General features: G+C 38.2%; 1 protein-coding gene across 12 annotated transcripts in view; it reads left to right on the top strand.

The window, feature by feature from the left end:
* The first annotated feature begins 674 nt into the window (after window positions 1–674).
* The window catches only part of cspg5 (chondroitin sulfate proteoglycan 5), a 70,169-nt gene continuing 54,573 nt past the window's right edge, over window positions 675–16,270 (top strand). For all 12 annotated transcript variants that reach the window (XM_015376444.1, XM_015376272.1, XM_015376769.1 and 9 more), the window contains exon 1: window positions 675–1,030. In XM_015376444.1, the coding sequence (XP_015231930.1) occupies window positions 931–1,030 (100 nt within the window). In that variant the 5' untranslated portion in view covers window positions 675–930. The remainder of the gene's footprint in view (window positions 1,031–16,270) is intronic.

The following is a 16,270-nucleotide window of genomic DNA, read 5'->3' as shown; positions in this document are numbered from 1 at the left end:
ATTTTGAGATTAAAGTAATAATTCTGAGATTAAAGTCATAATTCAGAGAAAAAGTTTGAATTTTGAGATTAAAGTAATAATTCTGAGATTAAAGTCATAATTCTGAGATTAAAGTCATAATTCTGAGAAAAAGTTAGAATTCTGAAATTAAAGTCATAATTCGGAGAAAAAAAGTCATAATTCTGAGATTTAAAGTCCTAATTCTGAGATTAAAGTCAGATGTCCATCCCCATATGAACTAGAAATAATTCTTAAAAATATGTTTATCTGTTTTAATTTTTTCAGTGGCCCTAATCCTCTAATCAGAGGATAAGGAAGGAAGGAAGGAAGGAAGGAAGGAAGGAAGGAAGGAAGGAAAATTGTGAGGGGTTAAGAAGGAGTAAAAGTCGTGCAAAGTTTAGTAAACGGAGAGAATATAATAAGGTGGAGATGATTTTGGTGAAATGTGAAAGGGAAGAAAGGAAAGGGGGGTAAGGATGGGGGAGAAGAGGTGGGAGAGGAGGCGCATCAACAGTCCTCTTTTTTTCCAGCCGATCAGAAGGTTGCCGAGCGCGCAGCAGACCGCCGTGCGTTTGTCTTCCTCTCAGCCACACGAACCGCCCCAAAAAGCACCGGTCCGGTCCGCAACTTTTGTCTGTGCCATCTAGAAACTACTAACCCCTCTAACACCGCCCGCCGTTCTGTAGCAATGGAGCCGTAAAAGCCTCCACAGGGAGCTGAGCGGAGAGTAAAGCAGCGGCGGAGACGCAGCAGACCAAGCGGCTATGGAGGAGAAGCGCGGAGAGGCTGGAGTCTAGAATAAACATCCATCCATCCGGACTACTTGCTGCAAGCTTCCCCAACTTTTCTGACACTACTTTTTAAAATCCAGGGTGTTTTATTTTTATATTTCAACATTCGATCGTCTGAGCATAAAATTGCACAACAAGGATGCAGGGAAGGAAGAAAGCGAGCGTCTGCGCTGGATGCTGGAGGCAAATGCTGCTGTTTTGCTCCATGGCTCTGCACCTGATCCCACTGTGTGTCCACGGTAAGACGCGGCTCCTTTCTCTGTGCACAGCAATCATGCAAAAGCGTTTGCATCAATTAGTTGAATTGTCTGCTGCAGGCAGCAGCAGCAGCACATCATCTCAGTGGATTCAGGGAAGGCTACCGTAACATAGTCCCACAGGGCAGACAGAAAGGAGGTCAGTGAGGCTCACATTGTAGGTTAGGAAGCTCTTCTCATTAATGAACCGGTAAAATGTATTTAAATTATTATAATAATACTATCCATTCACTGCTATAATCCCAACCTACATGGTAAAAATGTAATATACCACTTTATTAAGAGATTTTCCACTAGAAAACATTTAAAAACATTATTCTAGTAACTGTTACAGCGTGATAATTCAGATGATGCAAAAAAAGGATGATTGTTTAACTATCAGTGAAAGTATGAAATCTAAAATTAAATTACATAAAGCATAAAGTAGGTCAGCTTAAAGTCTTGAAGACCCCATCTGTCACCAGAATAGCAACATAGTAAGAGCTGCTCAATATATTGAAGACAAATAATATAATTTTGTGCAAAATCCTAACTAACAAACATGTCAAATATATGCATCCGATCAGATAACTCAGATGGTTCGTTTACTGTCCTTTGTGACCACATCTGACAATGATCAGAGCTAATAGAGAGGTGGAAACATTCCTGTAATGGAAAAGAAAGAGTTACAGAGGAAGATCTAGGTTCATCTTAATCAATACTGTGTTATAAAGATTTGAAAGTTACATTAGATTTTTAGGTTTTACTTAGGTAATAATGTCAGAAAACATACAATTACATTTCATATCTGCTCCATTTTCAGATATGTGGATGCTTTTATTGTATATGAGGTCTAAAATGCTGCTAAATACTCCTATTAAAGGAACACCAATGGAACAAGCAGTGTTTTTTGAGAATCAGGTCACTGTTTTAACACTGTCAGTACGCAACCACAGAATCCTCGCCAGAAATATCCCAGGACCCTCAGGTTCGTGTGACAGTAACAACGTCCAGCAGTAGATGCATTTAACCGGATCCCCATAGGGACCACAGCTTCACAAAAGGCGAGGATTAAAGCCGAGGGGTAGCTGATAAATAATTCATGAGGGGTCTGAGGACATTCTGATACACTCAGTTAGGGAAAATAGGGCAAAAAAATGTAAAGTAAATATGAAAATAAAAGAACCAACACGTGTGCGGAGGACCTCAGACAAAGGGGTTCGCTGCACATGCACGCCGGCCACATTGCTGTCAGATTAATCATGCAGGAGCGTGCACGAGATGAAATCAGTCTGGCGTTATAATCAAATAAAATCCGACTGATTCATCTGAGCAGCTGAAATTCACATGGATGTGGTTTTATTGTCACTGTGTCTGGGTTATATGGAGCAACAAAGACATCCTTTCCCTGTCAGTTCACCATTTCCACCACGTCCACTGAATCAACAGAACATGGCACTTTATTTCACTTTAACCCATTGATTTCATAAACACAATGTTTCACAAAAAGACAGATGCATTTTAAACGTTTTAAGATATTTACTGCCGCTTTGAAAGATCCAGTTTGTATAGAGAAATGGTTCATAAAACCTCTAATTACATTTTGGATTTGTCTTAAATGTTAAATTGATTGGAACTAATCAGGTCATAAAATATGTTCCATTCTCTTTAACAGCTTATGACTCAATCTAAAATCATATGCAATTGTCACTAAATTTAAGCTGTTTTGCACAATTAAACAGTTGAACATGGCAGATTTAATGAGGGTGCTTTGTTGTTTAAATTGTGGTTTAAATTGGGGTGAAAAATATATAGTCATCACAGTATCAGCACCAATATTTATATATCGCAAAGCACTATTTGAAATGTTATATTGAAGAGAAATTATGTTCCATTGGTTTTTAACATTAAATATCTATTGTTACTTTTGGCTTTTTGGAGTTTCACCAAATCATTAAAAGTCAGAGAATCACTGCTGAGAAAAAGAGGATGCAGTAGACTGTTATTGTCATCCTAATATTAAACTAAAATGCCAAAACGTCAGGAATTCCTTATGTGATCTGGCGCTAGATTAAGCCCCATCCAAGTGAGGAGTTAGAACTTAATGCAGTAATTGGACCTTTTTGTAACGACACTTAAACTTTACCCCCTTTCAATACACATTTTATTACAGGTTAAAAAAAAGCTTTAAAACTTGGAATCTTTTCTTCTTTGCTGCAAAGTAGTTTAGCTGGAATTTCCCTCTGTATAGTACCCTTAAATAACCTTAAATAATCCTATTTCAGAGCATTCACAAACATGAGAATTGTCTTGTATTGGCCCTGCTTCAAAATTTCTGCATAAGGTCCCTCTTTTTCCCTAAATGATTCGTTGGGAGCTGTAGGCTAGTCAGTAGAACTATATGTGTAGAACTAAACCTGAGCTCCAGGTTTACCCCTAAAGCTTACAAAGAAAATTGAAATGTATCTAAAGTTAATCTTTTGCATTAATTACAGAATAGTAAAGTATTTTATCTTAAGTTTTATTGATAAGTCTTAATCAGTGTTATAATTTAAAATGTATTTAAAGGTGGTCTTGATGCAAAGGATTAGAAGCATCCTGTCCTGTAGATCTTGAATATTTGTTACTTATCGCACCTCCTCTTGACTGGGATGAGGGTTGGAACCTGAAGTTTACCTCAGTGTCAGGAAATTAGCTTGCAGTGATGTTTTTATCTATTTATTTTTGTTCATATCTGATGTGAAAGCATTTACTGGGTTGTTCAGTGCTCTATATTCGGTGTAAGCGTTTCACTCTAGTAAATGCTTTCACTGTAAAATGTGGAACTAACTTTCAAAATAAGCAACACCAGGGTCTATATCCTTAGTTTGGTCTCTTTTGTTCATAAGACAACTTAAGTCGGGTTTATCCAATAGATGGAGCTAATGTTGATGCTGTCTGAAGTCTGTGGCAACCCACGCCATGCTGGACCTCAGTGAGCTTTCTTATAAGCTTATTAGATATATTTCAGACCAAACTAGGGATACAGAGTCTGTGTTGAATAAATTGTAACTGGTTTCTAAAGTTATTTGTGACTTTACTGGGTAAATATTGGCTTTTGTCAAAGAAAACTTGGAAAAAGTGGTCTTGTACTGTGTAGTGAGAAGCAACCAATCAGATGCCAGAGTCTTTATGGATGTTTCCCTAGTCCCGCCTACTGAGTTTGATAGGTGCTGCACAGACGACATGACATACATAAATACTTAGTGAAATATAAAATGTGCATGTAAATAAATAATAAAAACTTATGGGGCGGGCTTTGGTAGCGCAGTGGTTAGCGCACGACCCACATACGGAGGCCTTAGGCCTCGACACGGCCGATCCCGGGTTTGGATCCGACCTGTGTTCCTTCACTGCATGTCTCTGCCCTTCACTCATACCCCATTTCCTGTCAGTCTACTGTCCAAAAATTGAGCCACTAGTGCCGTAACACCCCCCCGACCCAAAATAAGTGGTGTTTAACCAATTTGTTGCAAATTATTTAATTTAATAGTGTAATGATGCATAAAATATTTAAATAGTATTTAACTGAAGAGTTTTCAATTGTTGAATAGTATTGTACATTTAATGGAACATTCATTTATTAGTTTTACGTGTATTTTACATAATACATGTACAGCTATTTATTTAATTGTGACTCCTTTAACCCTCCATACTGTAGATAGTCGATTACCAAAAAAATTACTTGCTGCTGAAATTCACCTTCTTAGGTCCATGAATCTCACTAAACATGGCATCGTTTTTTTTAAATAGTGAAAATGACAGAAAGGCAGACGAAGGCTTCCATGTTTATTAAAAAAAAATGCTTTAATGAGATGGAGATTGTATCTCTGCTCCAGGGATGGTGCAGGATATTAAGATAATGAAATTCACCATCATCATCTTAACGTCAGTTGGATTAAAAAATTTTCCTCAAGTGATTTTGTGGCTTGTCACCTTCCAGATCAGGTGCTTTTACAGTAGCGCAAAAAGAAACTGGCAGATTTGGTGCAGACAGCCACCTTGGGCTAAACCTCCACCCCCACCCCTCAACCCACCCATCAACACATCTCGCTTCACCGGTGAAGTGAGGCGGCAGCTTGTCCCACATCTGCGAAGGACAAAAATCCAACCGTCCGTAACTGACAGCAGACAATCTGAATCCCTTCGTTCATTCCATCTATATATTTTTCATCCCTCTTCTAGTGGTCATTTGTAATCCTCATCCCTCTGATGACATGCGGCCCTCCATCCCCCCCAACCCCCCCATCCTCCTGGTTGGATGATGGCTGGACCCTGGATGTCTGCTGCTTGTTTTTGGACATAAACCCATGGATGTGCTCTCCTCCTCCTGTACTATCTGCGTTTTCTCCTCTGTCCTGCTGACACACATATCTGGTTAATCTTTAAGCCAAATCCTCCCTCCATGAGCCAACTAACCCAGTCCAGCGCTTTTTATCGTAAAGGATAAAAAAGAACAGACAGCAATCATAAAATAGACTCATTTTGCAGCTCTGGTTAAAGATGAAAAATAGCGATGCATGCACCGTCTCGGCCTCTTCCTTTTAGTCTCCATGGAAACACTGCACATCCAGTGGCCGCTCTGTGTGTTCATATCGCTGCCATGACATGTTTTAGCAATGAATTTCATTAAAGCCAAAATGTTTGGATTTTGTGGCTGAGTGCCTACTGGCTACACTATGTGTGTCTCTGTGTTGGCTGTATAAACAGCTTCCATGATGTCCTAATAGTTAAATTTGAAGTGTTTTTTTGTGGTTCTACTCTGTTGGAGATTTTTAAGAAATGATATAAGTAACAGAGCTTGAGAGCCTCCATGTTTTCCAAAGTACCAGGAAAAGATATTTGCACTTTTAAATCAAAATACTTCTTCACCATTTTGTAGCAGAGAGGAGAATATATGGATCCATCAGTTAACAGAGGTTATTAGGGTTCTCAAGCAGAACAAAAGTCCCATCAGTGTCATTAATTTTGTAACAGGATACATGCTCCTCAAAAAGTTTGACTTTGTTAATCTAGTCAGTCCACTGAACAGTTTTTTAGGACATGCATTTGAGTTGAAAATGTTCGTCAGTGGTTTTGGCTTCGGAAGTTTCCCATTGATTCCATTTTTCCCAGTCGTGCTGTTAAATCTTGACCACTGACCTTAACTGAGTTGGGTATGGCCTGCAATGTCCAGTAGGATTTGTTAAAGCTCTTTTGGAGACATTTTGCTTGGTTGACCACTGCTGGGAAGTTTCTTTACTGTAACATGTTTCTCCATGCCTCCTAAAGCCTGGGTTCAGAGCCGTGGCAGCTGGCCAAAAAAGGGGGAAAGGGTGCCCCCCCACTCACCCACTGACCTTGATTAAGACATAGAAAAAACAAATAAAAATGTAATTATAAAATTTTAATGATGAGCAAAGCTGTTTTGTTCATCGATGGATTGTTGACGTATTTCCGTCCTGCCCATAGACTCTAGTTAAAAGTTGGACATGTGCAGTAGCTCCTCTTCAATGCAAAAGATACTACAATCCTGGGGAGTAGCTCTCCACCACCACACCCCCTCCAGCCATAGTGCTGATGCCACAGTCGTCTGTTATAAAGTGCAGCTGATTGACAGGTTTATATAAAGATTTAGCAACAAGGCTTGGCTAACTGCATGCAGCAAAGCTAATGCTTTATTCTGCTTTCCCTGCCTCCTTTTTCAAACTCCATCGTCTAACCAAGCATGGATTAAGACAGGTGTGACTGATTAAAAGGGGTCATAGAATGATTATATAGGGTATTTGGTGCTGGTCCTTAAGGTCTCTGAATAGGGTGTGGGACATTGGTTGGGCCGAAAATGGCTAATTTGCTGTTCCATGAGCCCTAATGCAAGCCTGGTTAAAAGCTCCAGAATGAAATTACGGGTTTTTCTTCCTTTTATGGTATGCTGATGAATACTTAGCTGAGCTGTACGCTGATTGGTTGGTTTACAACAAGCAAAGCTGCTGAGCAACAACAGCATCATAGCAACAAGCACTCACTCACTGAAACATCAAATTATTGATATGTTATGGGACCAGATGTCCCTTTTTCCACACACGTCCTACTTTTCATACCTAAAAAAATGTCCGGGGGGAATTTCAAAATCGTCCGAGATTTTGGTCGACTACAGTGCAACATACTTTTGTATATTCTGCTGTAAAGTGAGTCTTATATTTTCGTTTTTTTACTGGAGGATTCAACTTATTTCACAGGATGCACAGCTTTGAATGGTAACTAGGTGACTGTAAGAGAGTAAACCGAAACTTACTGGTTGGCTTATTTTTCTGACTAATCCAATCAGCCACTCTCTTACTGTATAACCAGTCGCCTGGAACGCTTGTTGAACAGAGCATTGCTTTTGATGGATACGCACAGGTTTCACAAGCAACCTCCTCCCCACACCCTGCTCTCTCTTGTTGTTCCTGCGCAATCAAAGTAGTTCTAATCCGCACATGGTGCACAAATTATTGTATTGCCTGCCCGCTCTGACTCGCACACAAAAAAAAAAACAGCCCCCTCACATAGTCTAAAATCCAGGATCATTTATCCAACTCCCGGGCATCCGTGAACAACTATCTATATCAAGGAGACTCCCGGAATTTCCGGGAGACTTGGGATGTCTGTTACGGGCCCCCAGTACCCCTCCTCCGGCTGAGGACGGGTGGCTCATGGCTCTTTGCTGAGGACCAGTCCAGTCAGGCCAGAACCAAATGAGGCAACATCCCCGAATTGATGTCAACTCTGTGCTTTGTTTGAATTCGCCCATTTTATGGTGGAAGTTTAGAATTGTGAGATTTGCGGAGAAAGGAGGTGTTGATGGGTTTGAACTTCTCTGTACGTCCATTTCACCCGCTGAACTATCGTTTTTCATCTATGACAATATAAATTTGGTTTTACATTCTATGACTCCTTTAAAGCACTTTTCATAAAGTTTTATAATGTAGTTTTTTGTTGTTGGCAACAAAAATATACTGGTGTATAATATAATACCCCTAATACAACATACACGAGAGGAAAGTTGTAGAGACATTTAAAGCATTTTAAATTATACTCAACTACATTTCAGTTTGCAGTGTAAAATTGCCTAGCTGTCTTGCTCAGGTGCACAGCAACATTTGACAGGAGGTAGTTTGAATCATGACCACAAAGTTTTAACTAGTTTAAATAATATTATTTAGAAAACTTGTTTAGAAAGCACATTAATAGGGCTATTATTCTAGACTGTAGCTGCAGGGATGTTGGATGTCTTGGAAGTTTATGATGCCTACCACTTTGAGGCTTTCTTCTCCATTATGGTTACAATACCAATGAAAAGGAATATGTAGTTCAGAAATATCACAATGGCTCTTGCTCCCCATCTGATCCTCAATCTTGATATCAAGCCTGTCATTGAAAAATGTTTGTAAAGTAACCTTTATACCTGAGTAATGGATGTTATACAACAAGATCCATGTAAGCGACTGGAACCCTTTAATCTGATTAATAATCCAAGAGAATGTGTTTAGAGGAAGTATAAGTAGGAAAACACTAACTGCCTTCTGACAGTCTTTATGTTTGTGAGATAGTGGGACAATAAATGCTCTTTCTATTTTTCTTTCAACTTTAGTGTTCATGATTGCATGCACAACTAAAATGAAAAAGCTTGTCTTTATTGTTGTCTATTGTGCATCATTAATGTGAACCAGGTAAATAACAGTTTTACCACAAAAAGGAAATGTTACGTCTCTCTTTGCATACCATAATCTCCCATAGTTGCATCAGAGCCATAATGTATTAAATCATCTGGAAAAAAAATATTGCTACCTTATTTTAACACAAAATAAGACACCCCCCCCACCACCGTGCCCCTCTTCTGACCTGAGAGACACTGATCGAATTCAGCAGAACCAACAAAATCAACCTACGCTTATTTTTTTCACTCTGCACCTATGAGTTACCTCCCACGTCTTGCATTTCCGCAGTGATTCAGCTGCTGATGTTCATTGACGCCTGCTTATGTAATCCTGTTTATGCAAATGTCCATGCTTGTTGAACGGTACAACTGTCTATTTTTTGACAAACAAAATCTAATCAGTCAGAGATTTATGGGATCATTTTTAATGGTTACCTGGAGTATGATTACAAAATAGAAATTCTGAGGATGAAACCTGCACCAATGTATTTCCTGCAGCATGTAGGTGTTATTTTTTTTTCTCCTGGTTTGACTTTCAGGTGTAATTTTTTTGCATTGGTCAACCTTGATGTTGGTCCTCTTTAAGTTTTTTCAAAAGGTCATGAAAGAACCTTTACAGAGTTTAATGAGCAGCTGGACATCAGCTTTCCTCTGTCAATGGAAGATGAAACATCGTGGGTGTGCGTTTTTAGCAGTGCTGAGTCTGCATTCTTCTCAAACGTGTGATGCCCTTGAATGGAAATGTACATTTCAGTGTTATAAATGTGAAGTGAGGGTATGATAACCATGTAAAATGCAAATCTTTTCTGTTTTAACGTTACAGCTTATATGCTTCTCTGTGTTCACGGGTCGTCTTTCCCTCCACCATAGAACAGTTTTATTTCATTTATCAAATGCTGCATTGCCCGTGTGTCAATGTGTCCTTGTTGAAGCGAGTCAATGAGTTCATCCTCGTGCACATGCTTCCCTCTTCTCATCTGGCTGTGCCGGCTCTCTCCTCCGCTGCACGCTGCCACATTAGCATGCAGCTCGCTCATCCCTCTCCTCTATCCTCACACACATTCAAACACCTGTCATGGCAACAAACCACATTTAACAGATAGAGAGATAATTAGGCAGATGGGTACGTTTGGTTTGTGGATGCAGAGTTTTTCTCAATAAGATAAAATCGAAACACTTTCTTCTACTCTGATGTTTAATGGTTTCAAATATGCACATTTGCAAATACAATTAAATTACTGTAGGTTTAAATATTTATTTTTTTACTCTTGAGTGGCACACCTATGCTTTCCTAATCTAATGTAAATAGATGTTTTACAAATGCCAACAGATACCTGTTTAACTTATAAAAGCTAAATTGATTAACAGTTAAAGGAAATGAAATGGGTTTTAATCTCATCTAGATGTCATCTTGTTCTTTTTTTCTCTTCTTTTTTAACTTCATTATCTTTTTAAAAAATTGACCAATTTACTTACAGTTTGATTAGATTGTTTATAGGGACTGTGAGGGGGACACTTTACACAAGAAGTGATAAAGTTTACTTAATCTTCATTAGTTAAAAAAATAAAAAATAACTGCATTTTAAATCCCAACAGCTCAACTTCATAAACCCTTTTAGAAAACAAAGAGGAAGCCACATTTTCGTGGTTCCTTATTATCTGATCGAGTAATGGCCAACTATATTTCTTTCCTAACCATAAAGATAAATCAACTCCTGACATGCCTGACTTCATACTTGAAACTTGGTTATTTCAATTGGTTGGGTTCCATTTTCAATTCATAGTCCATTTATTTTTAATGAATATGAGAGTAAAGGTGCCATTCTCACAAGATAAATGCCCATTTTGTTTGTGTGTTTTGGATAATTGTGTTAAAACAACTCAATTTCAGACTTTCACCTTGAGCTTCTAATGAGTTGGATGTACTCCTTCTGTTTTGTGCATTACACTCACACCCCTGTCAGCAAAACAGCCCAACAGCATGATGCTACCTTTTGTTACTGTGGCGGTATATGTCAACCTTTCTCATGTTGACCGAAAAACATTGCTCAAGTTGAGATGTGGCATATTGCATATTTGTGCATACATATATTGGGGTATGTAAAGATTAGGCCTTTTTAACATGACAAAGGCTGAATGGTTTATTTTTTTACAAAAAAAGGTGGTTATTCAATTTTAAATGCATCCTCTGTATTATGTTTGGAGGCAGTTTGTAGAGATAAGGAAAAAGATAAATACCATAAATAACACCAATAAAACCATAGAGTTGAAAACTATGCATACTACAGAATACAGCTAAGTGAGAGATTTTATGTTAAATATTATTTCCCCAGGTTTATTTAAAAAGGATAATGCAAGATTTAAACGTTCCTGAAAAATAAAAAACAGACCTTCATATGTTACACTGAGATTTAGCCTTTTATTTTCTAATATACTCAACTCTTTAATGTTGAGCTTTACAATGTGGTAAAAACTAAACCTCAATGAATAAAGATTGCTCTTCTCTCTGTTGCATTTTTCAAAGCCGATCTTTCAGATATGTGCACTTTTGGCAAAGAGGTGTCATTGTTCGGTGTTCCCATTGATTGGCTAATCCTTTTAAAGCAGAAACGATGCACAGCATTTAGTCATTAAGACTGAAAGTAGCTCTTTTTTAAAGGGTCCACTTTAATATAATTATGACAGCAACAAGAGTTTCTTTATGCAGCAAAAAGCTGTTTTGCCAAATATATTAAACAGTTTTGTTCTGTGAGTTGAACTAAAATAGTTACATAAACACTATTAGAGATTATACCACCTTTCTTGCACATCTCGCAGCAATCCGAATATTATTATACTTTTATATCAAACAGACTAAAATGAAGGGTAAACATGATATTATTTGGTGATTGACTCCATCTGTCAGCATCCTCTGTAGATCTCGTTGAGTTTACAGAGCTGCATCAGCTCCAAGAAAGCCAGCATCGTTTCTATGGCGACACATCCTTTCTCCATCCCGCCACCTGTGGAGTCAGATATAAAAGCTCTTATGTTATGAAGGGAGAAAAAAAGGCAGATGATGAAGCATCAGAGAACATGAGCTAAAGGATAGAGAAATGTAGGAAAAAAAAAAAAGAGGAGGAATTTTGGAAAATAACAAAGAGGAAAGGGAAGACAAAGAGACAGTGAACAGATGATCAGCATTGGAAAAAAAAATGTGTTGGAGTGAGACTGGCTCCCAATCGCTGGCCTGCAAATTTCTGCACTGTGCCGACATTAATGAGCAGCGCTCCGTGAAGATAAAGAAGCTTCAGGAGCTTTTCATTAGACTGAGTGAATATGGAAATGGAGAAAAGTAAGACGAGGGTGCATCTGTGCTTCTCTTAAGGTTTCAGTGTTTGAAGCTAAAAACCTATGAGAATAAGATAAAGAATCTCTTATCTTCCTCCTTATCCTGTTTCCTGTCCTGTTTTAGCCATCTCAGCTTAAATGTTTTCCAACCATCAGTAGAACACTTCTTCATGTGTGTATTAAATCCAGATTTACTTTTTGTCACGATAATTAAGGAAAGCATGAAAAATACCACCAAATAAATGCATGTCATTAGATAAGTTTGGTAGTCACTGAATGAGGAGAAACCTTTTAAGTCAGACATCTGACCTGTGAATCCAACCTGGAAGCTTTCGTATTTAATGTTACATTTATTTCCTGGTCTAATAGCTTGAATTTCCTTAGACAGCGCACACAATAAATACCATGTAATCTTTATTAAACTGTGTAGTGCTACAGTGATTTAGAGCATGGGATGAATAGAGACAGATTATTATCTGGCTGTGTTTTTGCCGTGAGCCATAACACTCAAGTAAAATCTAGTAAGACAACAAAGCATAATAAACATAGGTATAAATGACTCACAGCACAAGATTATATAACATTCTATTATTATTTTAAATGTTCAGGATAAACTATTAACTGTTACAGCTAATCAGAGTTAGGGCTGAAACAATTAATTATGATTAATCACATATTGAAATATTCTAAATGAGTAATATATTAATTATTTACTGCAGTATAGACTCTAAAACAGTGGTGCTCAAATCCACTCCTCAAGAGCTGCCATCCTGTAACTTTTAGATGCATCTCTTCTCTAATACCCCTGAATCGGAAAGGCTCAATCCCCTCATTTAGCCCAGCAGAGGCAAGCTAACGAGCCACTCATTTAATTCAGGTGTGTTAAAAATGGGGTGCATCAAGAAGTTGCTGCACCCCTGCTGTAAAAAATGCCTCTAGCTGAGAGAGCAACCCACTCGGAGCAGTAATTCCACTGAAATATTAAAAAAGTGCGAGCCATACCAATTTTTTTGTCTCTTGATACGCATTATCCATAACTCTAGACATTTTTTTAGTATCATCTGCTTAAAATTCTGTAAAAAAATTTTCTTCAAGGAACCTTTTGTTATTCGATTATTAATCAAAAAAATATTAACAGACTAATCGATTGGCAAAGTCATTGTAGTTGCAGCCCTAATCAGAGGTAAATGTAGTGTTGTGCTGATAGCTGTTTGAAAGTTACACCTGAGTTTGCTCTCTAAAAGTGTAATCACTGATTTCAGACAGATAAAATCATTCTATTGTAACAATAATATACAGACTCTGAATAGATTAATGCACATGTGATCAGATTTAAACCAGTCGGTCAAATTTCTTACAACAACAAACAGTGTTTTATTATTTCAAGCATTTCATTTTAAGATTGATGCTTTTAAATGCCTGCTCTTCCTTCTACTTGTTTTTTTTTTGTCTTTAACTTGTTCAGGGACTAGGTTAATTACACAAAGAATGAAAGGAATGACAATGAGGGATATCAACTGATATCTGACGGAACAAACAGTGAGGAGGAGGCCAATCTTTAATATCCGTTCTATGTTGCTCAACAGGCTGGTGATCTGTTGGTCCGTGAATAGCTGCATCGTCCGTCTGAAGCTTCATACTTTATTCTTGCATATATATAGTTGTTATAAGACAAAAAGGAAAAAAAAAACAGCAGATGATATCCCAGATATAAGCAGTGGCAGGTGTGAGAACTCTGGTGCAACCACTTGGTTGTCTTTCAAAACATATCCCAAAAAAATTGCAGTCTGAACAGAACCGACTCTTCTCTCTGGGTTGACCCGTCCCGAGGTTAATATATCTCATCCCTTCCTCCACTGTACTTCCTTTTTATTTTTCTTCTTAAAAATTTAACATTACAGCAACAAATCTACACACACCATTCATCACTATTGCTACTCACTCTCAGGTGTGACTCCAGCCCAATCTAAAAGCCCCCCTCCCAATACGTAGGGATATGCTCTGCAATGAATAAAACTAAATCCTTTTGACGAATAATTAGCTGTTTATGTTTAGTGTTACATTTAACTAGATAGTAAACCAAATTTACACAAGTGGAAAAAGCAGAATAGGGCAGAAACAACATTTGCTTTTCTGCACTCAATAAGTAGATAAATACTTTCAGAAAGTGAGAAAGTGAAAGTCCATTTATGATGTTTGAGTCATCTTTCAGTTTTTTTTTCTTATTCATGTTTTCCCCACGCTCTGTGCACAGAGCCTATTTGCTTGAAAGAATGCTATTGCAAAAAAATAAAGTAAAACATCCGATGGCACAATTCACTCTTTAACACATTTCTTTCAGTAAAGATTTCCAGTATTAAAGAAATATTTAATCTCTTTACAAATTCAGACAATGGTTATCAGTACACTGAACAATTCCTGTGACAAATTTCATGGAATTATTTTTTATTTTCCTTTACTTTTTTTCTAGCTATTGGATATTTCTTTTTTTGTTGTTGTGATAAAATTAGAGATGTCAATGGTGTTTACTTCTCCTGGCCAGTTTTTAAAGTAGGAAAGACAAGAGAACATCCCATTTCATCTATCTATCTATCCATTTTCCATCACTCTTATCCCAAGCGGGGTCGGGAGGGGTGCTGGTTCCTATCTCCAGCTGTCTATGGGCGAGAAGTGGGGTACACCCTAGACAGGTCGCCAGTCCATCGCAGAGCAACACAGAACCAAACAGGACAAACAACCACTCACACACACACTCACACCTAAGGAGAATTCAGAGAAGCTAATTAACCTGACAGTCATTTTTTTCAGACTGTGGGAGGAAGCCGCAGTACCAGGAGAGAACCCATGCATGCTCAGGGAGAATATGCAAACTCCAAACAGAAAGACCGCAGGAATCACACCCGGAACATTCTTGCTGCAAGAAAGGTTGCTGAGCAGCCCCTTCCCGTTTCCAGACAAATGTTTATTATTAGTAAAAAAAATGATCATGAGGTAACACCTGCACATAAAATGCTGATATATTCAGAGCAATTCCCATTCATATATGAAATTGTGGAAAAAGAGGCTGGATGAGGTCCAAAGTTGTATTATTGTTATTTATACTACAGTCATAAAAGATGTTTTTGCCACATGCATTCATATATTAAATGCTTCAGTACATCCCAACTTGACCCTGTTTTTACAGAGCTGTTATATTGTCTCTGCATGAGCCTCTGATCTTTTGTTTGTTTGTCTTCTACTGGCTGACCTTTTTCCCCCCTCCCCACGGTCTGGGTCACCAAGCTGGCCCAAGGACCCTAACTGTCACCACCAATCAGCTTCCTCTTTACAATTTGTCATGACCAATCAGAGTGCCTCAGGTCTGAGGGAGGTTTAGTGGCTTCCCTTTCCAACATGATTTGGGTTAGACAAAAGCCCACAGGGGTCGGCGGGACGCCAGCCCTTGGCATTGAGAAGCCATTACCCCAAAACAGTTGGCCACACACATTCATACACACTGAAACACACACTCAAACATGAGCAAATAGAAAAATACAATTAGGGGAACTTAATTCTTAACTCGTGGAGGATCCACATTGTTTACTAAAGGAGCTGGACTCATCCTATTCTATATTGGGTCATGTTGGCAGACAGACAACAGACATATTTTCTCACAAAACAAACAGTGAGGAATCTTCTTATATAACATGTTCAGGTTATTTGGTCTGTTTTGTCTTTTTGGACTTTTGATCCTGTCTGGTAGAAACCCAGTCTGAGTCTGAAGTCAACATTTTCAGTCCAATAACACAGGACCTCTTTGTCAGTCCTTGGCTCAAATTGGTCAAAGCTAAATAAGGATGTTATCTATATTTCTACTGCCACTGAGATTTGCTTTCTTAGCCTTCATTTTATTTTTAAGGGAATTGTTTATGTTAAAATTTTCAATATGAGGAAGACTGAATTTTCCACAAGGCTGCCCTGCACTGGATGTTTTGCTTTGTAAGGTGTTATCTGTAAAGAGGCAGCCATGAGATTTCTATTAATAAGGAATGAAATAAGTGTACCCAACAAAGTGACTTGCAAATGAATCTGCTTTAATCACACTCTGATCTTCTTGTTCACTTGGATCATTTGTTCGTTTTGAATCCGACTGAAAACAACAATGATCAACGCTCCCATTTAGAAAAAGCTGAAAGTTTTCAAGTCAGGCTCTTCAG

Source organism: Cyprinodon variegatus, unplaced genomic scaffold (assembly GCF_000732505.1).
Source record: "Cyprinodon variegatus isolate N-32 unplaced genomic scaffold, C_variegatus-1.0 Scaffold0, whole genome shotgun sequence".
In the NCBI taxonomy this organism is placed as follows: Eukaryota; Metazoa; Chordata; class Actinopteri; order Cyprinodontiformes; family Cyprinodontidae; genus Cyprinodon; species Cyprinodon variegatus.
The sequence above is the reverse complement of the archived record's forward strand: the minus strand, read 5'-3'. Positions and strand labels throughout refer to the sequence as shown.